This window comes from Zalophus californianus, chromosome 12 (genome assembly GCF_009762305.2).
Source record: "Zalophus californianus isolate mZalCal1 chromosome 12, mZalCal1.pri.v2, whole genome shotgun sequence".
In the NCBI taxonomy this organism is placed as follows: Eukaryota; Metazoa; Chordata; class Mammalia; order Carnivora; family Otariidae; genus Zalophus; species Zalophus californianus.
In genome coordinates, this window is record NC_045606.1 from 65359615 (window position 1) to 65380744 (window position 21130).

General features: G+C 39.3%; 2 protein-coding genes across 10 annotated transcripts in view; one reads left to right on the forward strand and one right to left on the reverse strand.

Annotated features, from left to right (window-relative positions):
- Nucleotides 1-20263, forward strand: part of EEPD1 (endonuclease/exonuclease/phosphatase family domain containing 1) — a 139772-nt gene extending 119509 nt beyond the window's left edge. For 3 of the 4 annotated variants that reach the window (XM_027573440.2, XM_027573442.2, XM_027573443.2), the window contains 2 exons: nucleotides 17047-17148; nucleotides 19259-19384. The gene's annotated coding sequence lies outside the window, so the exon portion shown is untranslated. Of the gene's footprint in view, nucleotides 1-17046; nucleotides 17149-19258 lie in introns of all 4 variants that reach the window. The other variant, XM_027573441.2, reaches the window with a different exon arrangement.
- Nucleotides 20264-20686: 423 nt separating this feature from the next.
- Nucleotides 20687-21130, reverse strand: part of KIAA0895 (KIAA0895 ortholog) — a 55658-nt gene continuing 55214 nt past the window's right edge. For 3 of the 6 annotated variants that reach the window (XM_027573447.1, XM_027573448.1, XM_027573446.2), the window contains one exon: nucleotides 20687-21119. In XM_027573447.1, coding sequence (XP_027429248.1) covers nucleotides 20958-21119 — 162 coding nt within the window. In that variant the 3' untranslated portion in view covers nucleotides 20687-20957. The remainder of the gene's footprint in view (nucleotides 21120-21130) is intronic. The other 3 variants (XM_027573445.2, XM_027573449.2, XM_027573450.2) reach the window with 1 other exon arrangement.

Genomic DNA, 21130 nt, shown 5'->3' on the forward strand with positions numbered 1-21130 from the left:
TAAATTAATGTTAGTGTTTATCATTATATACATCTCTCCTGGAACTGCTTTTGCTGGATCCCATAAGTTTTGATATATTGTATTCCCATTTTCATTTGTTTCAAAGGTATTTTTTTTAACTTCCCTTTGATTTCTTCTTTGACCTATTAGTTGTTCAGGAGCATGTTGTTTAATTTCCACATATTTGTGAATTTTCCAGTTTTCCTCCTGTTATTCTAGTTTCATATAATTTCGGTCAGAAAAGATACTTGGTATGATTTCAATCTTTGCTAAGACCTGTTTTGTGACCTATTAAATGATCTATCCTGAATAATGTTCCATGTGCACTTGAGAAGAATGTGTATTCTGTTGTTGTTGGATGGAATGTTCTGTATTTATCTGTTAGACCATTTCTGTCTAAAGCGTAGTTCAAGTCCAACATTCCCTTATTTTCTGTCTGGATTATCTATCCATTGTTGAAAGTGGAATATTCAAAGTCCTCTACTATTATTGTATTGTTGTCTATTTCTTTATTCATGTGTATTTGCCTAATATGTTTAGGTTCTTCAGTGTTGGGTACTTGTATGTTATGACCGTTATATCCTTTTGAATTGACCCCTTTATAATTGTATGATGATCTTCTTTGTCTCATTACCCTTTTGGTCTTAAAGTCTATTTTGTCTGATATTAGTTACCCCTGCTGTCTTGTGGTTTATACTTGCATTGGACGTCTTTTTCCTTACCTTCACTTCGGGCCTATGTCTGTCCTTAAAGCTGAAGTGAATCTCTTGTAAGCAGCATATAGTTATATCTTGTTTTTTAAGTCTATCCTGCTAGTCTGTGCCTTTTGTTTGGTATAATTATTGATAGGTAAGAATTTATTGATGCTAGGGTACCTGGGTGGCTCAGTTGGTTGGGCGACTGCCTTCGGCTCAGGTCATAATCCCAGAGTCCTGGGATCGAGTCCCACATCGGGCTCCCGGCTCAGCGGGGAGCCTGCTTCTCCCTCTGACCTTCTCCCCTCTCATGCTGTTTCTCTCTCTCTCTCAAATAAATAAATAAAATCTTAAAAAAAAAAGAATTTATTGATGCTATCTTAATGTTTTCTAGCTGTTTTGTATTTTCCTTCTTATTTCCTCTCTTCCTTTATTTGTAAATTGATGATTTTCCATAGTGATATGCATTGATGCACTTCTCTATCCTTTATAAATCTTCTGTAGGGGGGCGCCTGGGTGGCTCAGTCATTAAGCGTCTGCCTTTGGCTCAGGTCATGATCCCAGGGTCCTGGGGTAGAGCCCCACATCAGGCTCCCTGCTTGGCGGAGAGCCTGCTTCTCCCTCTCCCACTCCCCTTGCTGGTGTTCCCTCTCTCACTGTCTCTCCCTCTCTGTCAAATAAATAAATAAAATCTTAAAAAAAAAATCTTCTGTAGGCTTTTGCTTTGTGGTTACCATAAGGTTTACATAAAACATAGATACAACAGTCTATTTATGCTGATAACAACTTTAATTGCATATAAAAATCCAATCCTTTAACTCCTCCCACTTTTTCGTTTTTGATGTCCTAACTTATCTCTTTTTATATTATGTATTCATTAACAAATTGTACATATAGTTACTTTTAATACTCTTGTCCATTAACCTTTATACTAGTCTTATGTGATTGATACACAACCATATCACAATAGGAGTATTCTGAATTTGATTATATACTTACTTTTACCAGTGTGTTACTAATTTTATTTCAGCTCAAACTCCTTTTTTTTTTTAAGATTTTATTTATTTATTTGACAGAGACACAGAGAGAAAGGGAACACAAGCAGGGGAAGTGGGAGAGGGAGAAGCAGGCTTCCATGGAACATGGAGCCCGATGTGGGACTCAATCCCAGGAACCTGGGATCATGACCTGAGCCGAAGGCAGATGCTTAATGACTGAGCCACCCAGGTGCCCCATCAGCTCAAACTCCTTTCAACATTTACAGATTTTTAAAATTATTTTTTAGGTCTTCAAGTAGACCATAATTTTAATTGATTAACCAAGACTGACAAAAACAACCACATAGCAGGACGCCTGGGTGGCTCAGTCGGTTAAGTCTGCCTTTCGGGCTCAGGTCATGATCCCAGGGTCCTGGGATTGAGTCCCACTGAGCAGGGAGCCTGCTTCTCCCTCTGCTTGCCCCTCTCTCTCTGACAAATAAATAAAATCTTTAAGAAAAGAGGAAAAACAACTGCATAGCTAAGTGCCAGGGACATGCATTACAAGGGAATAAAAGCATTTTAGAGAAAGAGGTGTCAGGTGGGCAATAATTAGAAGATGTGGAGTGGTAAGAGTGCAGTAGAAAGGGGTGAGCCATCGTAAGGATGGACGGAAACCTGATTTAGAAGGGAACAAATGCGGAAAAATGAAATATAAAATGCTGCTGTTTAAAATTCACCTAAATTTGCGATACAACAGGATTCTAGTGATTTGGGGGTAGACTTTAAAGCAGCCTGTGTGAATCACAGAATCCACCTTAGTGGTGTAAAATCATGACAGACTCAATCTGTAACTATGGTGGAACTACACTGGCAACACAGAACAGCTACCCAATGATAAGTTGAGATCAACTCTGCTATTGAAATTTTATTGTCACTTTTCAAAATCAGTTTCTTGAATCCACCAGAATAAGTTTCTTATGACAGGAATTGTTCCCTAAGTTGCATAACTGTACTGAGTAGGATACTTGGTATAAACAGACTCACCAAGTCCCAGTGGGTTCAAATGAAATATCTCGATTCAATTTCTAGGTAAGTTTTCTTGAAGCACAGTTTTCATTTTCTCATTCCTTAGTTCAAAAAACTGCAAGGGATCCCTCCTAAATCTAAGATAAGTTCGCTGAACTTGACCTTCAGAAGTCCTTCCACACTCCCATTCTAGTATACTTAACATACCGTGGTATATTAGTTTGAAAAATTTAATTTGAATTTAATTTAAATTCAAGTATATTAATTTTGAAAAATTTAATTCTAGTATACTTAACATACCATGGTATATTAGTTTCCGGTGCACAATATAGTGATTCAACAATTCTGTATGTTACTCAGTGCTCATTGTGGTAAGTGTACTCTTAATCCCCTTCATATTTCACTCATCCCCCTCCCCCCCAACTCTCCTCTGGTAACCATCAGCTTGTTCTCCATATTTAAAAGTGGTTTTTTGTTTGTCTCTTTTCTTTGTTTTGTTTCTTAAATTCCACATGAGTGAAATCATATTGCATTTGTCTTTCTCTGACTGATTTCACTTAGCATTATACTCTTTAGATCCTTCCATTTTGTTGCAAATGGCAAGATTTCATCTTTTATGGCTGAATAATATTCCATTGTATACGTTTTATCCATTCATCTATCATTGGACACTTGGGTTGCTTCCGTATTTGGCTATTGATAGTATGCATTTATTGCCATTTTGTTATTTGTTTTATGGTTGTTTTTGTAGTTCTTCTCTGTTCTTCTCTTGCTCTCTTTCAGTTTGCTGGCTTTCTTTAGTGATATACTTGGAATCTTTTCTTTTTATTTGCATATCTGTTCCAGTTTTTGATTTGTGGTTACCATTAGGTTTATATATAACATCTTAGGCACATAGCAATCTATATGAAGTTGATGGTTACTTAAATTTGAATCCATTCTAAAAGCATTAAATTTTTACTCCTCCCCCTCCCACACCATGTTTTAGGTATGGTGTCATACTTTACATTTTTGTTTGGTGAATCCCTTGACTGATTTTTATAAATATATTTTTTACTGCTCTTGTGCTTCCTACTTTTCTTACTCCTGCTTATAGTCTTTCTTGTCACACAGAGACTCACTGTTAACATTTCTTGTAAGGCTGGTTTCATGGTCATGAATTCCTTTAACTTGTGTTTGTCTGGGAAACTCTTTCTCTCTCCTTCTATTCTGTATAATAGCCTTGCTGGATAGAGTATTCTTGGTTGCAGGTTTTCTTTCATCAATTTGAATATATCGTGCCACTCTCTTCTTGTTTACAAAGTTTCTGCTGAAAAATCAGCTGATAACATTTTGGGGTTTCCCTTGTATGTAACTGTTTTCTCTTGCTTTTAAAATTCTCTCTTGATCTCTGCTTTTTGCCATTTTAATTACTATGTGTCTTAGTGTGGACCTCCTTGGTTGATTTAATTGGAGGCTTTCTGTGCCTTCTGGATCTGGATTTCTGTTTCCTTCCCCAGATTCATGAAGTTTTCAGCTATTTCTTCAAATAAATTTCTGTGCCCTTATCGCCCTTTTCTTCTGGGATCCCTAAATGAGAATATTATAATGCATGATGGCTACACTGAGTTCCTTTCATCTATTTTCATTTTTTATTTTTTCTCTCTCTTGTCCAGCTTGCTTACTTTCCATTACTCTGTCCTTCTGGTTGCTGATCTCTTCTGCTTCCTCTAGTCTATCATTTATTCCCTCTAGTATATTTTTAATATCAGTTAATGAGTTCATCTCTGATTGGTTCTTTGTTTTCTGTCTTTTTCCTAAGGGTCTCACTGAGATCCTCCACTCTGTTCTCAAGGCCAGTGAGTATTTTTATGACCATTACTTTAAATTCTCTATCAGGCATATTATCTCCATTTCATTTAGCTATCTTACTGTGATTTTGTCGTGTTCTTTTATTTAGGGGAGATTCTGTCTCATTTTGTCTCTGTTTTTATGTGTTAGGAAAGTCAGTTATGTCTCCTGCCCTTGAGAGTAGTGGCCTTATGATGAAGAGGTCCTGTAGTGCCCTGCAGTGCAATGTCCCTGTTTACGAGAACCTGGCACTTAAGGGGTGTCTCCTATTTGTGTTGTGTGTGCCCTATTGCTGAGCCACATTTGCCTTCAGTCTAGTCATCTGCAATGGCTCTATTTGCTTGGTTGTGGGCAGGGTTTTGTTCCTGTGTTGTTAGTGGGCCAATCTGGGGACACCTTGAGCTTGAATTGGGTCAGACCAGGTGTTTGCCAGAGCTGCGGTAGCATCAAACTGCAGGGTGCTTCCCCTGCGTTGTCTCCTGAGAAGCTTTTGTTGGTGGGCAGGGCCAGTTATCTGCCCCTGCCCATGCCTTGGTTTACAGTGTGACTGGGGTGTGTGATTATCTTCCCCCCTCCCCAGGGAAGGAGTCACTTTTGGGTGGTGCTGGCCACTGTTGGGGTTGCTTGCACCCTGCCAGGCTTATGACACTGCTTTAGATGGTCACCTGCCAACGGTGCATTGGAGATCTGCAGGAGAAGGCAGAGGCGGGTCATGCGGGGCCAGGAAGATCTGCCCTGGTCTGCTGTGAAGTGCACTGTTAGCAAGCTAGATGGGAGTGTTCATGCTATACTGGTTCCCACAAGTGTCTGTGTATCTAGGCTGAGGTGCAGGGGTGGGGGAAATGGCACCCACCAGCTCTTTTGTTCTTGAGGAAGTCTCCCCAAAATCCCTGCCCCTCCAGCAGACACTCTGAGATAAGGAAGTAAATCTCCTTTCTGTATACCCAAGGCACTTTTCAAACTCAGCTTCGTATTGCCCTCGGAGCCCACTGATTTTTAAAATTCCAGGTGTTACACTGATTATAAAAACAAAGTTAGGCCCCTCTGGTTTTCAAAGCCAAATGTTACTGGGATTCGTCTTCCTAGTGTGGGTCTCTTGTGTCTGGGGTGCTTGGTGTGGGATCTGCTCCTCTCCCCTCTCCATGCCCAGGGTATCCCTCTCACCAGTGGACATTCCCATGGGTCAATTTGGCTACTGACCATGTCTCTGCCCTTCCTATCCTCTTTGATGTGGCCTCTTCTCTACACTTAGCTGTGGAGAGTCAGTTTTGCCACTCTTCAGGTCATTTTCTGGTTTATTTACTTTGATATGGGAGTTATTTGGTATAACCATAGGAAGAGGTCCACTTGGGATCCTCTCATTCTGCCACCTTCTCTGGAAGTCAGCATTTTTTAAAAATTATTGAATATTAAGAGTTCTTTATATATTTTAGGTACATGTCCCTTGTCAGATACATGATTAGCAAAATATTTCTCCCATTCTGTGGGAGAATACGAGAGTATTTGATTTTTTAAGATCTCCAGTCTATTTTTCTTTCTTTCTATTTTTTCTTTTGTGGGTTGTAACTTTGGTTCTAAGGTATGTTACTAAGTAAAAGTCATGTGTACAGAATTGTTTATATAATAGTAATTTGTCTTTGTAAAAAAGGATGAAGGACAAGGAGAATATATGTTTGCATGTGCTTATATATGCATAAACAGTATAAACTGAAAAATAGTACTTATCTCTACTATTAGGGAAGAACTGCAGGGATGGGAGCCATGGGTAGGAAGGAGAATTTGCTGTATACCTTTTTTATTTCATTTTTGAATAAAAATATTCACTATGTAAAACAATTAAAAATAGTGATTGAGTAAACCTAGGCTTCTAATACTCATACTGCATGAAACAGGCCCTCAAAAAGGCAAGAAAATTTTTGAAGGTATTGTGTGCATGTGGTAGAAAAAATCCAAACGGGAGTATGCAGTAAAAATGAGTCTCTTTCTTACCTGTGATTCCCAGTCCTTTGGATATCACCACTCTTACCAGTTTCTTGTGTAGCTTACCAGACATATTATGTGACTATAAAAGTGTGTATGTACCTGCACATAGCCACACCACTCCTCTCCCCTCCCATTTTTTAAAATAAGCTATAAACACTGTTCTGCAAACATGCTCTTCACTGAAAAACAGATTTTGTAGATTGGTTCTACAATGATGTAAAATCTGCATCAATACTTATCAGTCTACTTAATTTAACTTTTAAGTAGGCTATATAATTTTAACATATGTCATTTAACTAGTTCCTTGCTAATGAATTTTGAGGTTATTTTCTACTCTGTTACTACAATGTTGCAGTGAATATCCTTGTATATACATGCAAGGTAGATAAATCCTTGATAGTATATACATTAGATAAATTCCTGATGTGGAGCTGTTGGGTCAAAGAGTATATGCTTTTGGGGCATCTGGGTGGCTCAATCGGTTAAGCATCTGCCTTCGGTTCAGGTCATGATCCCGGAGTCCTGGGATTGAGCCCCATGTCGGATTCCCTGCTCAGCAGGGAGTCTGCTTCTCCCTCTCACCCTCCCCCATCTCGCGCTCTCTCTCTCTCTCTCTTTCTCAAATCTTCAAAAAAAATATGCTTTTAATATTTTCATGTATTTTCTAACAGAGCTCTAGAATCAAATTATCAAAAATATCCTCTCAGGATTGTGACTGGAAGCATTTCTTGTAAGGCAGGTCTAGTGGTGATGAACTTCCTAAGCTTTTGTCTGGGAAAGCCTTTATCTCCCTTTCATAGCTGAAGAACAACTTTGACAGATAGTATTCTTGGTTGGCAGGTATTTTTCTTTCTTCTTTTAAAAATCATTTTATTTTTGGGGTGCCTGGGTGGCTCAGTAGGTCATGAGATCCAGCCCTGCTCTGGGCTCCATGCTCAGGGCATTCTGCTTGAGATTCTCTCTCTCTCCCTCTGCCCCACCCTCCCCACTGTCTCGCTAAAATAAATACATCTTTTAAAAAATCATTTTTTATCATGATATGTGTACTCTTTTTATCTCCATTCCTTTATTTCCCTCATACCACCACCCACCCTGCCCTCTGGTAACCATCTGTTTGTCCTCTATAGTTAAGAGTCTGTTTCGTGGTTTGTCTCTTTTTCCTTTGCTTATTTGTATTGTTAAATTCCACATGTGAGTGAGATCATACGGTATTTGTCTTTCTCTGATGTATTTTGCTTAGCATTATACTCTCTAGCTCCATTGACGCTGTTGCCAATGGCAAGATTTCATCCTTTTTATGGTGAATAATATAATCTTTATCCACTTGTCTATCAACGGACACTTGCATTGCTTCCATAGTTTGGCTATTGTAAATAATGCTGCAATAAACATGGGGTGCATGTATTCCTTTGAATTAGGTTTTTTTTGGGGGGGGGTAAATACCCAGTAGTGCATAGGGTAGTTCTATTTTTAATTTTTTGAGTAGCCTCCATACTGTTTTCTACAGTGGTGGTACCAATTTGCATTCCTACCAACAGTGTACCAGTGTTCCTTTTTCTCCACATTCTCATCAACACTGTTTCTTATGTTTTTTATTTTAGCCACTCTGATGAGGTGATATCTCATTGTACTTTTGATTTGTATTTCCCTGATACTGAGTGATGTTGAGCATGTGTCTGTTGTCCGTCTATATGTGTTCTTTGGAGAAATGTCTGTTCATGTCTTCTGCCCATTTTAATTATATTATTTGATTTGGGGGTATTGAGTTATGTTAGTTCCTTATATATTTTGGATTCTAATCCTCTATTGGATATGTCATTTGCAAATGTCTTCTCCAATTCAGTAGGTTGCCTTTCAGTTTTGTTGATTGTTTCCTTCACTGTGAATAAACTTTTTGTTTTTGTTTGGTTTTTTGTTTTGTTTTGTTTTTTGTTTTTGTTTTAGTACTCTCTACACACAATGGGCTCAAACTCATGACTCCAAGAGTCACATGCTCTTCCAACTGAGCCATTCAGGCACCCCACCATAGTGTTTTAATTACTGCCTCTTTGTAATATAACTTGAAATCTGGAATTGTGATACCTCCAGTTTTGTTTTTCTTTTTCAAGATTGCTTTGGCTAGGTCTTTTGTGGTTCGGTACAAATTTTAGAATTATTTGTTCTAGTTCAGAGAAAAATGTTACTGGTACTTTGATACAAAATGCATTAAATCTGTAGGTTCCTTTTGATAGACATTTTAACAATGTTTCTACTTCCAATCCAAGAGCATGGAATGTCTTTCCATTTCTTTGTGTTGTCTTCAATTTCTTTCATCTGTGTTTTATAGTTTTCAGAGTACAGGTCTTTCACCTCTTTGGTTAAGTTTATTCCTATTTAAATGTTTTTGGTGCCATTGTAAATGGGATTTTTTTCTTAATTTCACTTTCTGCTGTTTCATTATTAGTGTTTAGGAATGCAACAGATCTCTGTACATTGATTTTATGTCCTGTGACTTAATTCATTTATCATAGTTTTTTGTTGGAGTCTGAAGGGTTTTCTATACACAGTATCATGTCATTTGCAAATAGTGAAGTTTTACTTCTTCCTTACCAATTTGCCTTTTATTTCTTTTTCTTGTCTGATTGCTGTAGCTAGATCTTCCAGTACTCTGTTGAGTAAGTGGTGAGTGGACATCGTGTCTTGTTACTGACCTTAGGGGAAAAGCTGTCGGTTTTTCCCCATTGAGGATGATGTTAGCTGTGGGTTTTTCATATAAGGCCTTTATAATGTTGAGGTATGTTTCCTCTAGACCTATTTTGAGGGATTTTATCATGAATGGATATTTTACTTTGTCAAATGCTTTTTCTGTATCTATCAAAATGATCATATGGTTTTTAATCTTTCTCTTATTGATGTGGTTTATCACGTTGATTGTTTCGGGCATATTGAACTCCACTTGCATCCTGGGAATAAATCCGACTTGATAATGTGTATGATTTTTTAAATGTATTTTTGGATTCGGTTTGCTAATTTTTTGTTGAGGATTTTTGCATCTATATTCATGAGAGATAGTGGCCTGTAGTTCTTTTTTGTGGTGTATCTGGTTTTGGTATCAGGATGATACTGGCCTCATAGAATGACTTTTGAAGTTTTCCTTCCTCTTGTATTTTTTGGAATAGTTTGAGAAAAAAAATGGATATTAACTCTTCTTTATTTTTGTTTAAAGATTTTATTTATTTATTCATGAGAGACAGAGGGAGAGAAAGAGGGGGAGAGAGAGAGAGAGAGAGAGAGAGAGAAGCAGAGGGAGAAGCAGGCTCCCAAGGAGCAGGGAGCCCGATGCGGGACTCGAACCCAGGACCCTGGGATCATGACCTGAGCCGAAGGCAGATGCTTAACCATCTGAGCCACCCAGGCGCCCTTAACTCTTCTTTAAATGTTTAGTAGAATTTGCCTGTGAAGCCATCTGCTCCTGGACTTTGTTTTTTGGGGGGAATTTTTTGATTACTGATTCAATTTCTTTTTTTTTTTTTTAAAGATTTTATTTATTTGCTAGAGAGAGAGAGCATAGGCGAGAGAGAGCGAGAGCACAAGCAGGGAGAGCTGCAGGCAGAGGGAGAAGCAGGCTCCCTGCTGAGCAAGGAGCCTGATGCGGGACTTGATCCCAGGACTCTGGGATCATGACCTGAGCTGAAGGCAGCCACTTAACCGACTGAGCCACCCAGGCGTCCCTACTGATTCAATTTCATTGCTGGTACTGGTTCAAGTTTTCTATTTCTTCCTGCTTTAGTTTTGGCAGGTTATATATATTTTTAAGAATTTATCCCTTTTAAGTTGTCCAATTTGTTGGTATATAGGTTTTTTATAATATTCTGTTACAATTATTTGTATTTCTGTGGTGTTAGTGGTTATTTCTTATCTTTCATTAGTAATTTTGTTTGTTTGGGTCCTCTTTGTTTTTCATGAATCTTGCTAGAGGTTTGTCAATTTTGATCTTTTCAAAGAACCAGCTCCTGGTTTCATCAATTTGTTCTGTTTTTTAGTTTCTGTATCATTTATTTCTGCTCTGATATTCATTATTTCCTTCCTTTTGCTGGGTTTGGGTTTTGTTTCTTCTTCTAGCTCCTTCAGATGTAAGGCTAGGTTGTTTGAGATTTCTCTTCCTTTTGAGGTAGGCCTGTATTTCTATAAACTTCCCTCTTAGAACCACTTTTTGCTGAATCCCAAAGATTTTGGACTGTTGTGTTTTCATTTTCATGTAATTTTTTATTTCTTCTTTGATCACTTGGTTGACCCATTCATTGGTTAATAGGATGTTATTTAACCTCCATGTATTTGTGCTCTTTCCCAATTTTTTCTTCTGGTTAATTCTAGTTTCATACCATTGTGGCCAGAAAAGATGCATGGCATGACTTTGATCTTTTTGAGTTTGCTGAGACTTGTTTTGTGGCCTAATATGTGATCTGTTCTAGAGAATGTTCCATGTGCACTTGAAAAGAATGTATTCTGCTGTTTTAGGATAGAATGTTCTGAATATGTCTGTTAAATCCATCTAGTCCAGTGTGTCATTCAAGGCCTTGTTGATTTTCTATTCGGATGATCTATTGATGTAAATGGGGTGTTAAAAGTCCCCTACTATTATTTTATTATTATTTCTTTTATGTTTGTTTTTAACTGTTTTATGTATTTGGATGCTCCCATGTTGGGTGCATAAGTATTTACAGTTGTTATATCCTCTTGTTGGATTGTCCCCTCATTATATAGTGTCCTTCTTTGTCTCCTTTTTTTTTAAGATTTTATTTATTTGACAGAGAGACAGTGAGAGAGGGAACAGAAGCAGGCCTCCCACTGAGCAGGGAGCCCAATGCAGGGCTCGATCCAGGACCCTGGGATCATGACCTGAGCTGAAGGCAGATGCTTAATGACTGAGCCACCCAGGCGCCCCCCCCCCAACCTTGTCTCTTGTTACAGTCTTTGTTTAATGTCTGTTTTGTCCAATGTAAGTATTGCTACCCCAGCTTTCTTTTTGGTATCTTTTGTGTATGATAAATGTTTCTCCATTCCCTCACTTTCAATCTACAGGTGTCTCTAGATCTGAAATAAGTGTCTTTTAGGCAGCATATAGATGAATCTTATTTTTTTTAAATCCACTCTGTCACCCTATGTCTGATTGGAGCATTTAGTCCATTTACATTCCAAGTAATTATTGATAGATATGTATTTATTGCTGTTACCTGTTTTGTGGTTATTTCTATAGATTTTTCTCTGATCCTTTCTTGCTCTCTTTCATACTTTGTTGGTTTTATTTAGTGCTATACTTGGATTCCATTCTCTTTATTCTTTGCATATCTATTACTGTTTTTTTTTTTTTTTTTTAAGATTTATTTGACAGAGAGAGACACAGCGAGAGAGGGAACACCAGCAGGGGGAGTGGGAAAGGGAGAAGCAGGCTTCCTGATGAGCAGGGAGCCTGATGCAGGGCTCAATCCCAGGACCCTGGGAATCATGACCTGAGCCAAAGGCAGACGCTTAACGACTGAGCCACCCAGGCGCCCCTCTATCACTGGTTTTTGATTTGTGGTTACCATTGGGTTTGTGTGTAAGATCTTCTGCATATAGCAGTCTATATGAAGTTGATGGTTGCTAAGTTTAAACCCATTCTTTACTCCTCTCCCTCCCCCCCCCGACATTTTAGGTATATGGTGTCATATTTTACATCCTTTTATGGATCCCTTGACTGATTTTTTTATAGAAATATTTATTTTTACTGTTTCTGTGTTTACTTTTCATACTCTAATTTATAGTCTTCCTTTGCACTCAAAAACTCCCCTTTACTGGTGTAGTGGTCAGAACTCCTTTAGTTTTTGCTTGTCTGAGAAACTCTTTATCTCTGTTTCTATTCTGAATGATAGCCTTGCTGGGTAGAGTATTCTTGGCTGCAGATTTTTTCCCTTTCAGCACTTTGAATATATCATGCCACCCCCCTCTGGCCTGCAAAGTTGCTGCTGAAAAATCAGCTGATAGTCTTATCAGGGTTCCCTTGTATGTAACTCTCTTCTCTTACTGCTTTTAATTATTTTTTTCTTTATCACTACTTTTTGCCATTTTAAATACTGTGTGTTTGGTGTGGACCTCCTTGGGTTGAATTTTTGGGGAAATATCTTGCCTTTGGGATCTGGATATTTGTTTCCTTCCCCAGATTTGGGAAGTTTTCAGCTATTATTTCTTCAAATAAAGTTTCTGCCCCCTTATCTCTCTCTTCTTCTGAGAACCCTATAATGCAGTTATTACATTTGATGGAGTCACTAAGACTGTTCTCAATTTGCATTATTTTCTTTCCTCTCCTTTGCTCTGCTTGGTTATTTTCCATTACTCTCTCTTCCAGGTCACTAATTCATTCCTCTGCTTCATCTGACCTCCTATTTATTCCATCAAGTGTATTTTTAATTTCACTTACTGTGTTCTTGATCTCTGATAGGTTCTTCTTTATCTCTGTGTTAAGGGTCTCACTGATTTCCTCCTCTTTTCTCCATTCCCCTGAGTGTTTTTGTAATCATTAAGTTCTCTCTCAGGCATATTATATCTCTCTTGCTTTGGGCTCTTGCTGTGGTTTGGTTCTGTTCTTCCATTTGGGAGATGTTTCTTGGTCTCCCCATCTTGTCTGACTTTGTATGTGTTAGAAAAGTCAGCTACTTCTCTTGCTCTTAATGATAATAGCCTTATGAAGGAGAGGTCCTGTAGTGCCGTGCAGTGTAATGTCCTATTCCCCAGGGCCTGGCACTTGAGGGAGTGTCACCTATGTGTGTTGCATGTGCTCTGCTGTTGAGTCTTGGCCTCTTTTTCCTTCTTCCAGTTGTCTGCAGAGGCTGTCTTTGCCTATTGTGGGCAGTGTTTGGTCACCAGCAGGGGTGGGGCACATTTTAATATTTAACATTTTAATGTGGCGAGATCATCTTGTAAAATGAGACCTGGTCCCACCACTACCAGAACTGAGGTTCCACAAGACACGCAGGTCTGGAGATGTAGTGTTGGCAGTTTGTGCAGCTCTTCTGGAGGACCTACAGTGCAGGAACTCGGGCAAGCTAGAATAGGAAGGGCAGATCTGCTGAAGCAGGGGTGGTAGGGCTTGGTGTAAGCAAATTAGCTAATGAGTGGCAGCACTGTACTGGTTCCTGCAGGTGCCCACTGTTTATATGGGGGTGGGGGAGGTGGGGAAGTGGGAGGGGGGGCGGCTGTAGGAAGGAAATTACACCTGCTAGCTCCTCTGTCCCTGGAGGAGTTTCCCTGTGATCCGTTTGTCCAGCCATGCTCTGAGATGAGCAGATCACTCTCCCTTCTGTCTGCCCCCAGCATGTTTCAAACTACTGGTTCTATGTTGTATCTGCGTGAGCTGTTTGTTGAGCTAAGGGCAGGGACTCAGCTTCCTGATACCCTCAAGGCTCTCCCAGACTTGAGCCCAAAGATTTTTAAAATTCCAGGCATTAAATCATGGTTTTAAGAACTCCTGAAATTTGGCCCCTCTCACTTTTTCTTTTGCTTTTTTTATGTTACGTTAGTCACCATACAGTACTTCGTTTTTGATGTAGTATTCCGTGATTCATTGTGTATAATACCCAGTGCTCCATGCAATACGTGCCCTTCTTAATACCCATCACTTGGCTAACCCCCCCACCCCCCCTCCCCTCTGAAACCCAGTTTGTTTCCCAGAGACCATAGTCTCTCATGATTCGTCTCCCCCTCCGATTCCCACCCCCTTCATTTTTCCCTTCCTTCTCCTAACGTCCTCCGTGCTATTCCTTATGTTCCACAAATAAGTGAAGCCATATGATAATTGACTTTCTCTGCTTGACTTATTTCACTTAGCATAATCCCCCCCCCCCCAGTTCCAACCATGTTGATGCAAATGGTGGGTATTCATCCTTTCTGATGGCTGAGTAATATTCCGTTGTATATATGGACCACATCTTTATCCATTCATCTGTTGAAGGACATCTTGGTTAGAATGGCAAAAATTAACAAGGCAGGAAACAACAAATGTTGGAGAGTACGTGGAGAAAGGGGAACCCTCTTACACTGTCGGTGGGAATGCAAGTTGGTACAGCCACTTTGGAAAGCAGTATGGAGGTTCCTCAAAAAGTTGAAAATAGAGCTACCCTATGACCCAGCAATTGCACTATTGGGTATTTACCCCAAAGATACAGATGTAGTGAAAAGAAGGGGCACATGCACCCCAGTGTTCATAGCAACAATGTCCACAATAGCCAAACTGTGAAAGGCCCTCTTTATGGAGATCCATCCTCCCCATTCGTGGGCTCCCCAGTGTGAGAGTCTGTTTTCTGCCCTTCTCTGTGCCACTAGCTCCATCCCCACAGTGGATGGCCATTGTCTGTTTCGCTCCCAGACTGCACTGTTGCCCTTCCTACCTTCGATGCGGCCCCTTCCTAGCCTTTAGTTGTGGAGTTTGTTCTGCCAGTCTTTGGGCCATTTTCTGGGTTATTCACACTGATATGAATGCTATCTAGTTGTTGTATTAGGTGGTTGTATCCATGGGACAAGGTGAGCTTAGGGTCCTCCTATTCAGCCATCTTCTTGGCTGACGCTCAGCAGTTATTTTTTCTTTCAGCACTTGAATATATCATCCCACTCTCTCCTGGCCTGTAACGTTTCTGCTGAGAAATCTGACAACAGTATGGGGTTTCCTTTTAAGTTACAAGCTTCTCCACTCTTACTGCTTTTAAGATTCTTTGATTTTTGGTAGTTTTATTGTGTCTTGGAGAAGGCTTCTGAGATTGTTTGGTAACCTATGAACTTCGTGAATATGGATATCCAAATTTCTCCTCAGGTTTGGGAAGTTTTTAGCCTTTTGTGTTAGCCTTATTTTTTTTAAAAATAAGCTTTCTTCTCGCTTCTCCCTCTCTCCTTCTGCAAGTCCAATAATTTGCAAATTATTTCTTTTAATGGTATCCTATAGATCACATAGGCTTTCATCACTCTTTTTCATTCTTTTTTTCTTTGTTCTCCCATGACTGGATAATTTCAAAATTCCCATCTTCTAATTCTTAGATTTTTTTTTTCCACTTGATCCTTTGGTGTTGGTGCTATTGTATTTTTCATTTCATTCATTGTATTCTTCTACTCCAGAGTATGCTTTGTCCTTTTTATGATACCATTGTTAAACTGCTCATTTTGTTCATGTATTGTTTTCTTGTTTTCACTGAATTGTCTGTGTATTCTTGTACCTCACTTGTACCTTTAAGCTTCCTTAAAACAGATACTTTGAATTCCTTATCAGGTAAACAGATCTCCATGTCTTTGGGTTCAGTTACTAGATTATCATTTTTTGGTGGTGTCATGTTTCCTTGATTTCTCATGTTCCTTAGAGTTTTGCATTGTTGTCTTTGTATTTGAAGTAGCAGTCACCTCCTATCTTTACTATTTTCGAGAAATACCTTCGGGGGTGCCTGGGTGGCTTAGTTAAGCATCAGACTCTTGATTTCAGCTCAGGTCATGATCTTAGAGTCCTGGGATTGAGCCCCATGTGGGCTCCGTGCTTAGTGGGGAGTCTGCTTAAGAATTCTCTCTCTCTCTCTTCCTCCCCCCTCCCCACTCACGTGTGCTCTCTAAAAATGAATAAATGGAAATCTAAAAAAAAAAAATACCTTCAGTCAGCTCTGGTAGAGAATCTGACTTTCTGTCTATGGATATGCCTGCTCCATGCTTCTTGTTACCTCTTATGGCAGAATTCTTAAGCTTGTATGCCTTCTCAATTTTGCAACGAACAAGGCTCAGTGCTGACAGTCTTCCTTTTGCTTTCCCAAGGGTAGGGCTAAAGCTCAGGTTTGTGGCCTCTCTGGTCCACGAATTTGGGCTGGCTTTTTGCACATGCTCACTAGCCCTCTGCCAAAATATGCTCTCAACGCTGTTGGGATGCACACAGAGAGCCAGCCACGGGTGTGTGTGTGTGTGTGTGTGTTACATGCAGCATTGGGGGGGGTCCCCATAGACTACTCAGGGATGCACACAGAGAGCCAGCCACGGGTGTGTGTGTGTGTGTGTGTGTGTGTGTGTGTGTGTGTGTGTGTGTGTGTGTGTGTGTGTGTGTGTGTGTTACATGCAGCATTGGGGGGGGTCCCCATAGACTACTCAGGGATGCACACAGAGAGCCAGCCACGGGTGTGTGTGTGTGTGTGTTACATGCAGCATTGGGGGGGGTCCCCATAGACTACTCAGGGAGATCCACAGGTAAGGTATTCAGTACTCTGGATGGGACCACAGTGAAATGGGCCTCTTAGGCAGCATCTTGCACAGCTGGGGAAGCTGGGCACTCACTCTCACTTTCTCCCCACCCCTTCACTCCCCCTCACCGCCCCCCAGGAGAAATCACAGGCTGAGACCTCTTTTGGCCTTGAGTTGTTCCACCTTGAGGGAGGAGTGATAAATCTAAACTATTCCTCTTTAATGCATCTAAACGTATTTTTTTTTTTTGCTCCAGTGTTGTGCTAAAACTTTTCTGCTGGAAACCTGGACTTATACAAAGTCTCTCTTGTCCACAGGTGACCGCTTAAGATTTAGTGTTTTCTAGGGGTTTGCGGACTGATGCTGAGAAGGGCTGAAGCTTGTTCACAGGCTACTGCTGGGTCCAAGCCAGGACCTAGGTCTGTATGTTTTTTACAGAATGCAAGGGTGGGCAAAATTCCTCCTGGGTTGCTTAGTATATGCTGCTGGATCCCAAAGTCCCACAAAGGCATTTTTGTCCATGGATAGATGCCAAATTATTGGTGGGAGATTGGGGAGGGGGCACAATTGAGGGACATCTTGTTCAGCCATGTTGCTGACATTACTTCTGAAATTGTCTTTAGTAAGGCTGAGTGGCTGGGAAGAAGTAGAAGGTTCAGTCATCTCTTCTCAGTGGTCAAATTTCTGCTCTCTTTGCTTTGTCCTTTCTCTAGGTGCAATTCCTTTCAGTTACGAAGGCTAAAAGTTCAAGATAAAGGTATTGGCAGGCTTGATCTCTCCTGAGGGCCATAGGGAAGGGTCTATTCCAGGCATCTCTCTTTGGCTTGCAGATGGCCCTCCTCTTCGCTTCCTCTTCATATGGTCCTCCCTCTCTGTTCTCAAAATTCTATGTATTCTTAAACCATTCCATAGCTAGCTGACAAACAGTGGTATTTCACATCCCAGCAATAGTTTCAAGACGTAATTCCTTTAGCTACTGGAATCAGAGTGAACAAAAAAGGATGAAATCAAAGTGAGACGACAAGGTTTCACAAGTAAAGTTTTAAATTCAAAGACCAAGACTAATAAGCTTAAGGGTAAGGCACTGGCTCCTTTGGGCCCCTGCTGGAGGTCTCAAGGGATCGCCTCCAGGCCCTTGACCCAAGCAGCTGTACATCTGGTCTACTCCTGGGCTAAAGCTGCTCAGATTCCAAACACAAGCCTTGCAAAGAGTGGTAAAATATTGTGGACACTAACCACTTTGCAAGTGATCTTTCTCTCTGTGCTTCAAGAAACACAAGCAGGCCCATTTATTACAGTTTATGATCTTTTAGTAGCACTTTTTGTGTATGCGACTGGCCATGCTATAATGTGATTCTGTGCCACTCTTTCTCACTGGACTGCGAACAGTTCTGTCTTTCTCAGCAGAGGACTCAGCACAGACCCTACTCCTCAGGAGTTCTGCACAGAAGTGTACTCAATGAATAGGGCAGTAAATTAAGATGAAATTATCCCTCCTTTTCCCTCCTCCCTACACCCATGAGAGTATAAGCTGAACTAATCAGGGGAAAGGTGGAGTGTGGTAAATATAGTATTTCCTTATAAATAAGAATATTAGAAGACAAACATGATCAATAATTACCACACAATAAAAATGCAGAAATACCACAATAAAAATATAATTTTCAAAGAACAGAAGTTTGCATGCATACATATTCACATACTTCATTTGAGAACCTCAGTGCTACTTCTTTCTAGTATAGATGAACATAAAATGCCCAGATATATACAAAACAAACAATACAAATTTTAACCATTTTTACAAAGGTGAAAATATAAAGAAATGAAGACTATGGATTTACGTCTACAAACAATTTACTTTGAATCTCATCTGATATGAACACCTACCATTTTATCAGACTTTGTATTTGATACAACTATATGTTAGAATTACAGTGGACAAAATTGATGAAATCCTAATCCTCAATAGCCTATACCAAGTAACTATTAAAATTAATGCAACCTTCAACTATTCTAAGTACTGTTGCTATAATTTTCTATTTATTAAAACTTCAATTTTAAGGGAACAAAACTGAACTTTATGCTCTTTCAGGAAAGAGAATAAACATTAATTAAATCTTCAATCCCAACTTTTAAAGCTTAGAGCTCTTTAAGTATTCTGCTAATCTGAAACTATTTTTGGTTCACTGCTAACTTTTAAAATATCTTAAGACAATCAGTGTGATTTAAGGTCATTTTCTTTTTGTCTGGATAGCACTGTTTTCTTTTTGTCTTTATACCAAAGCAGTAAGGCAGGAAAGTGTTTCCTTTTCCAAATCAGATAGAGAATATCCATTTTAAAATTCAGGGACTAGAATCATTGTAAATAATCCTACCAACAGGATATTAAGGCTGCTGTGATTTTCCTTTACATTTAAACCATAACATAAGATTAACAGTGTTATTGCCTACAAATGTTGAATTTATAAGCATTTGGGCTTAAATCACAGGACATAAATATTATCATTTCTGTCTATACTCCAATTCCAGTTAACAAAACACTGTTTTCACAATCATCTTGGATGAGTTTGAAGATGAAGTTAGAAAATGCTACACCAAAGCTGAAACTGGATGATTCTGCTACAAGGAAATATGCTTGAGGGGTCAAGAGTGGTCTTCCAATATCTGGTTAGTGTTGGCACAATATGCCCCAACCCTGCACAGAATCTACAGGCCACACTCCAGCCATCATGACACATGTGTGCGTGCCTTAATGCTCCAAAGGGCCTGGCCTGCTACTTACCAAAGGTGAGATGTGTGGCTTTGCAAGAACCACCGGGTGCCAGTTGGAATATATCCTATTTGCTGCAACATTCTTCTTTGAGGCAAGCCCTTCTAGATATGTGAATGAGAAAAATCACATAACCTAGCCTGCGTAAGACTTCCTAAAATCATTTCCTAGCATGAATGTGAACCAGACTTTGCTGTATGCATCTTTCAGTGTTAGCACCATATTTAAGCCTGAACTGAGGTAAAGATAAACACTCAGATAGCTTTGGGTAAAAATTACAGTAGCAATTTTGAATGGGGTGCTTACAGCAGTGTTCTTCCTGATCATTAAAATAAGTTGTTTGAAGAACCATTTGATCCCAAGTATATATATATCCAATATATATCGAAATTGATAATACAAAGCTAGGTGTATAAGCTTTTAACAGAGAAAATGCAGCAAAACAGAATTCTCATTTTTGAAATTGAAACTATGTCATTATTGGGTTGATGAAGTCAAAGATTTTGATAAAATATACTGAGCCAACCTGACAAGGCCAGTTTGATATCAAATAGCAATGTCTAGGAATTCCATTTTTCAGAGCATGGTCAAGTTTATGGTAGACACTAGTCAATATCCAGTGCCTACAAGAACTACATTAATCTATTTGTATCTTGCTAGTCGCTCCATTTAATAAAAGGGAGTAGCTTCTCTCTTCCCCAACTATTTTAATCTATGTAGACAAACCTTTCTGGAACTTTTAGTTATCATTTATATAAAGGAATGGGGAAGGAAAGACCCTAAAACTTAAAATCTTGAAGGTGTATGTTTCAGCAAATAAAGTTTAGTTAAGAAATAACTGGACAAAATGAGGTAATTCTCTAGTTCCTATAAACTGATAAGGTGAAACAATGTGGAAGATAAAGAACTAATGAAAACTTTTCAAACGACTTTTCCCCTTTTTACCATTACTTAACATATGAGATAAATAAGAAACTTTAGATACAGCTAGCTTTGGGGAGCATAACAAAACTAATTTTTCAAAGAAGAACTGCAATTACTTATCAAATAAAATATACTCTTGGGAGTCTGAATTCCAGTGTTGTTCTATCTCTACAGTCAGGGCTAGTCTTGGTGCTCAGGCAGAAGCACTAGGAGCAGTGCTTACTGCCCAGACAGCCTATCACTCAATTTGACCCAGATTCTTCAAAAACACTCACCAGTAGTATTTTCAATGGACTCTGTTGAGATTCAGATAAAAATAGGAGGAACTTTCCCCTGCAGCCTATAGAAACGTTAAAGGAAACAGTTTAAGGTTTGTACTTAACCTTTTTAAAAAATTCAGCTGAATACTGCAGATCATTCTTCAGAAAACTCATGTAAACAGTCATTTTTCTTTTATAAATATGCTGGTGCAAACTGCACCTAACTGGTAATATACACAGAGGTATAGCTTAGCTACATCTGCAAGAATGCTGATTAGTATATAAGATCTTTCAGTTCCCTGTCAGTCAGTTCATTCACTTCCATAATTTTCTCTAAATGTTCCATGTATCGGCCATGGTCCTGCAGGAAATGAGGGACCCTCATGTTTTCAATAACTGCCAATCCTTTCAAGCGATCCACATCTTCGTAAGAGACCTGAAAAAAGG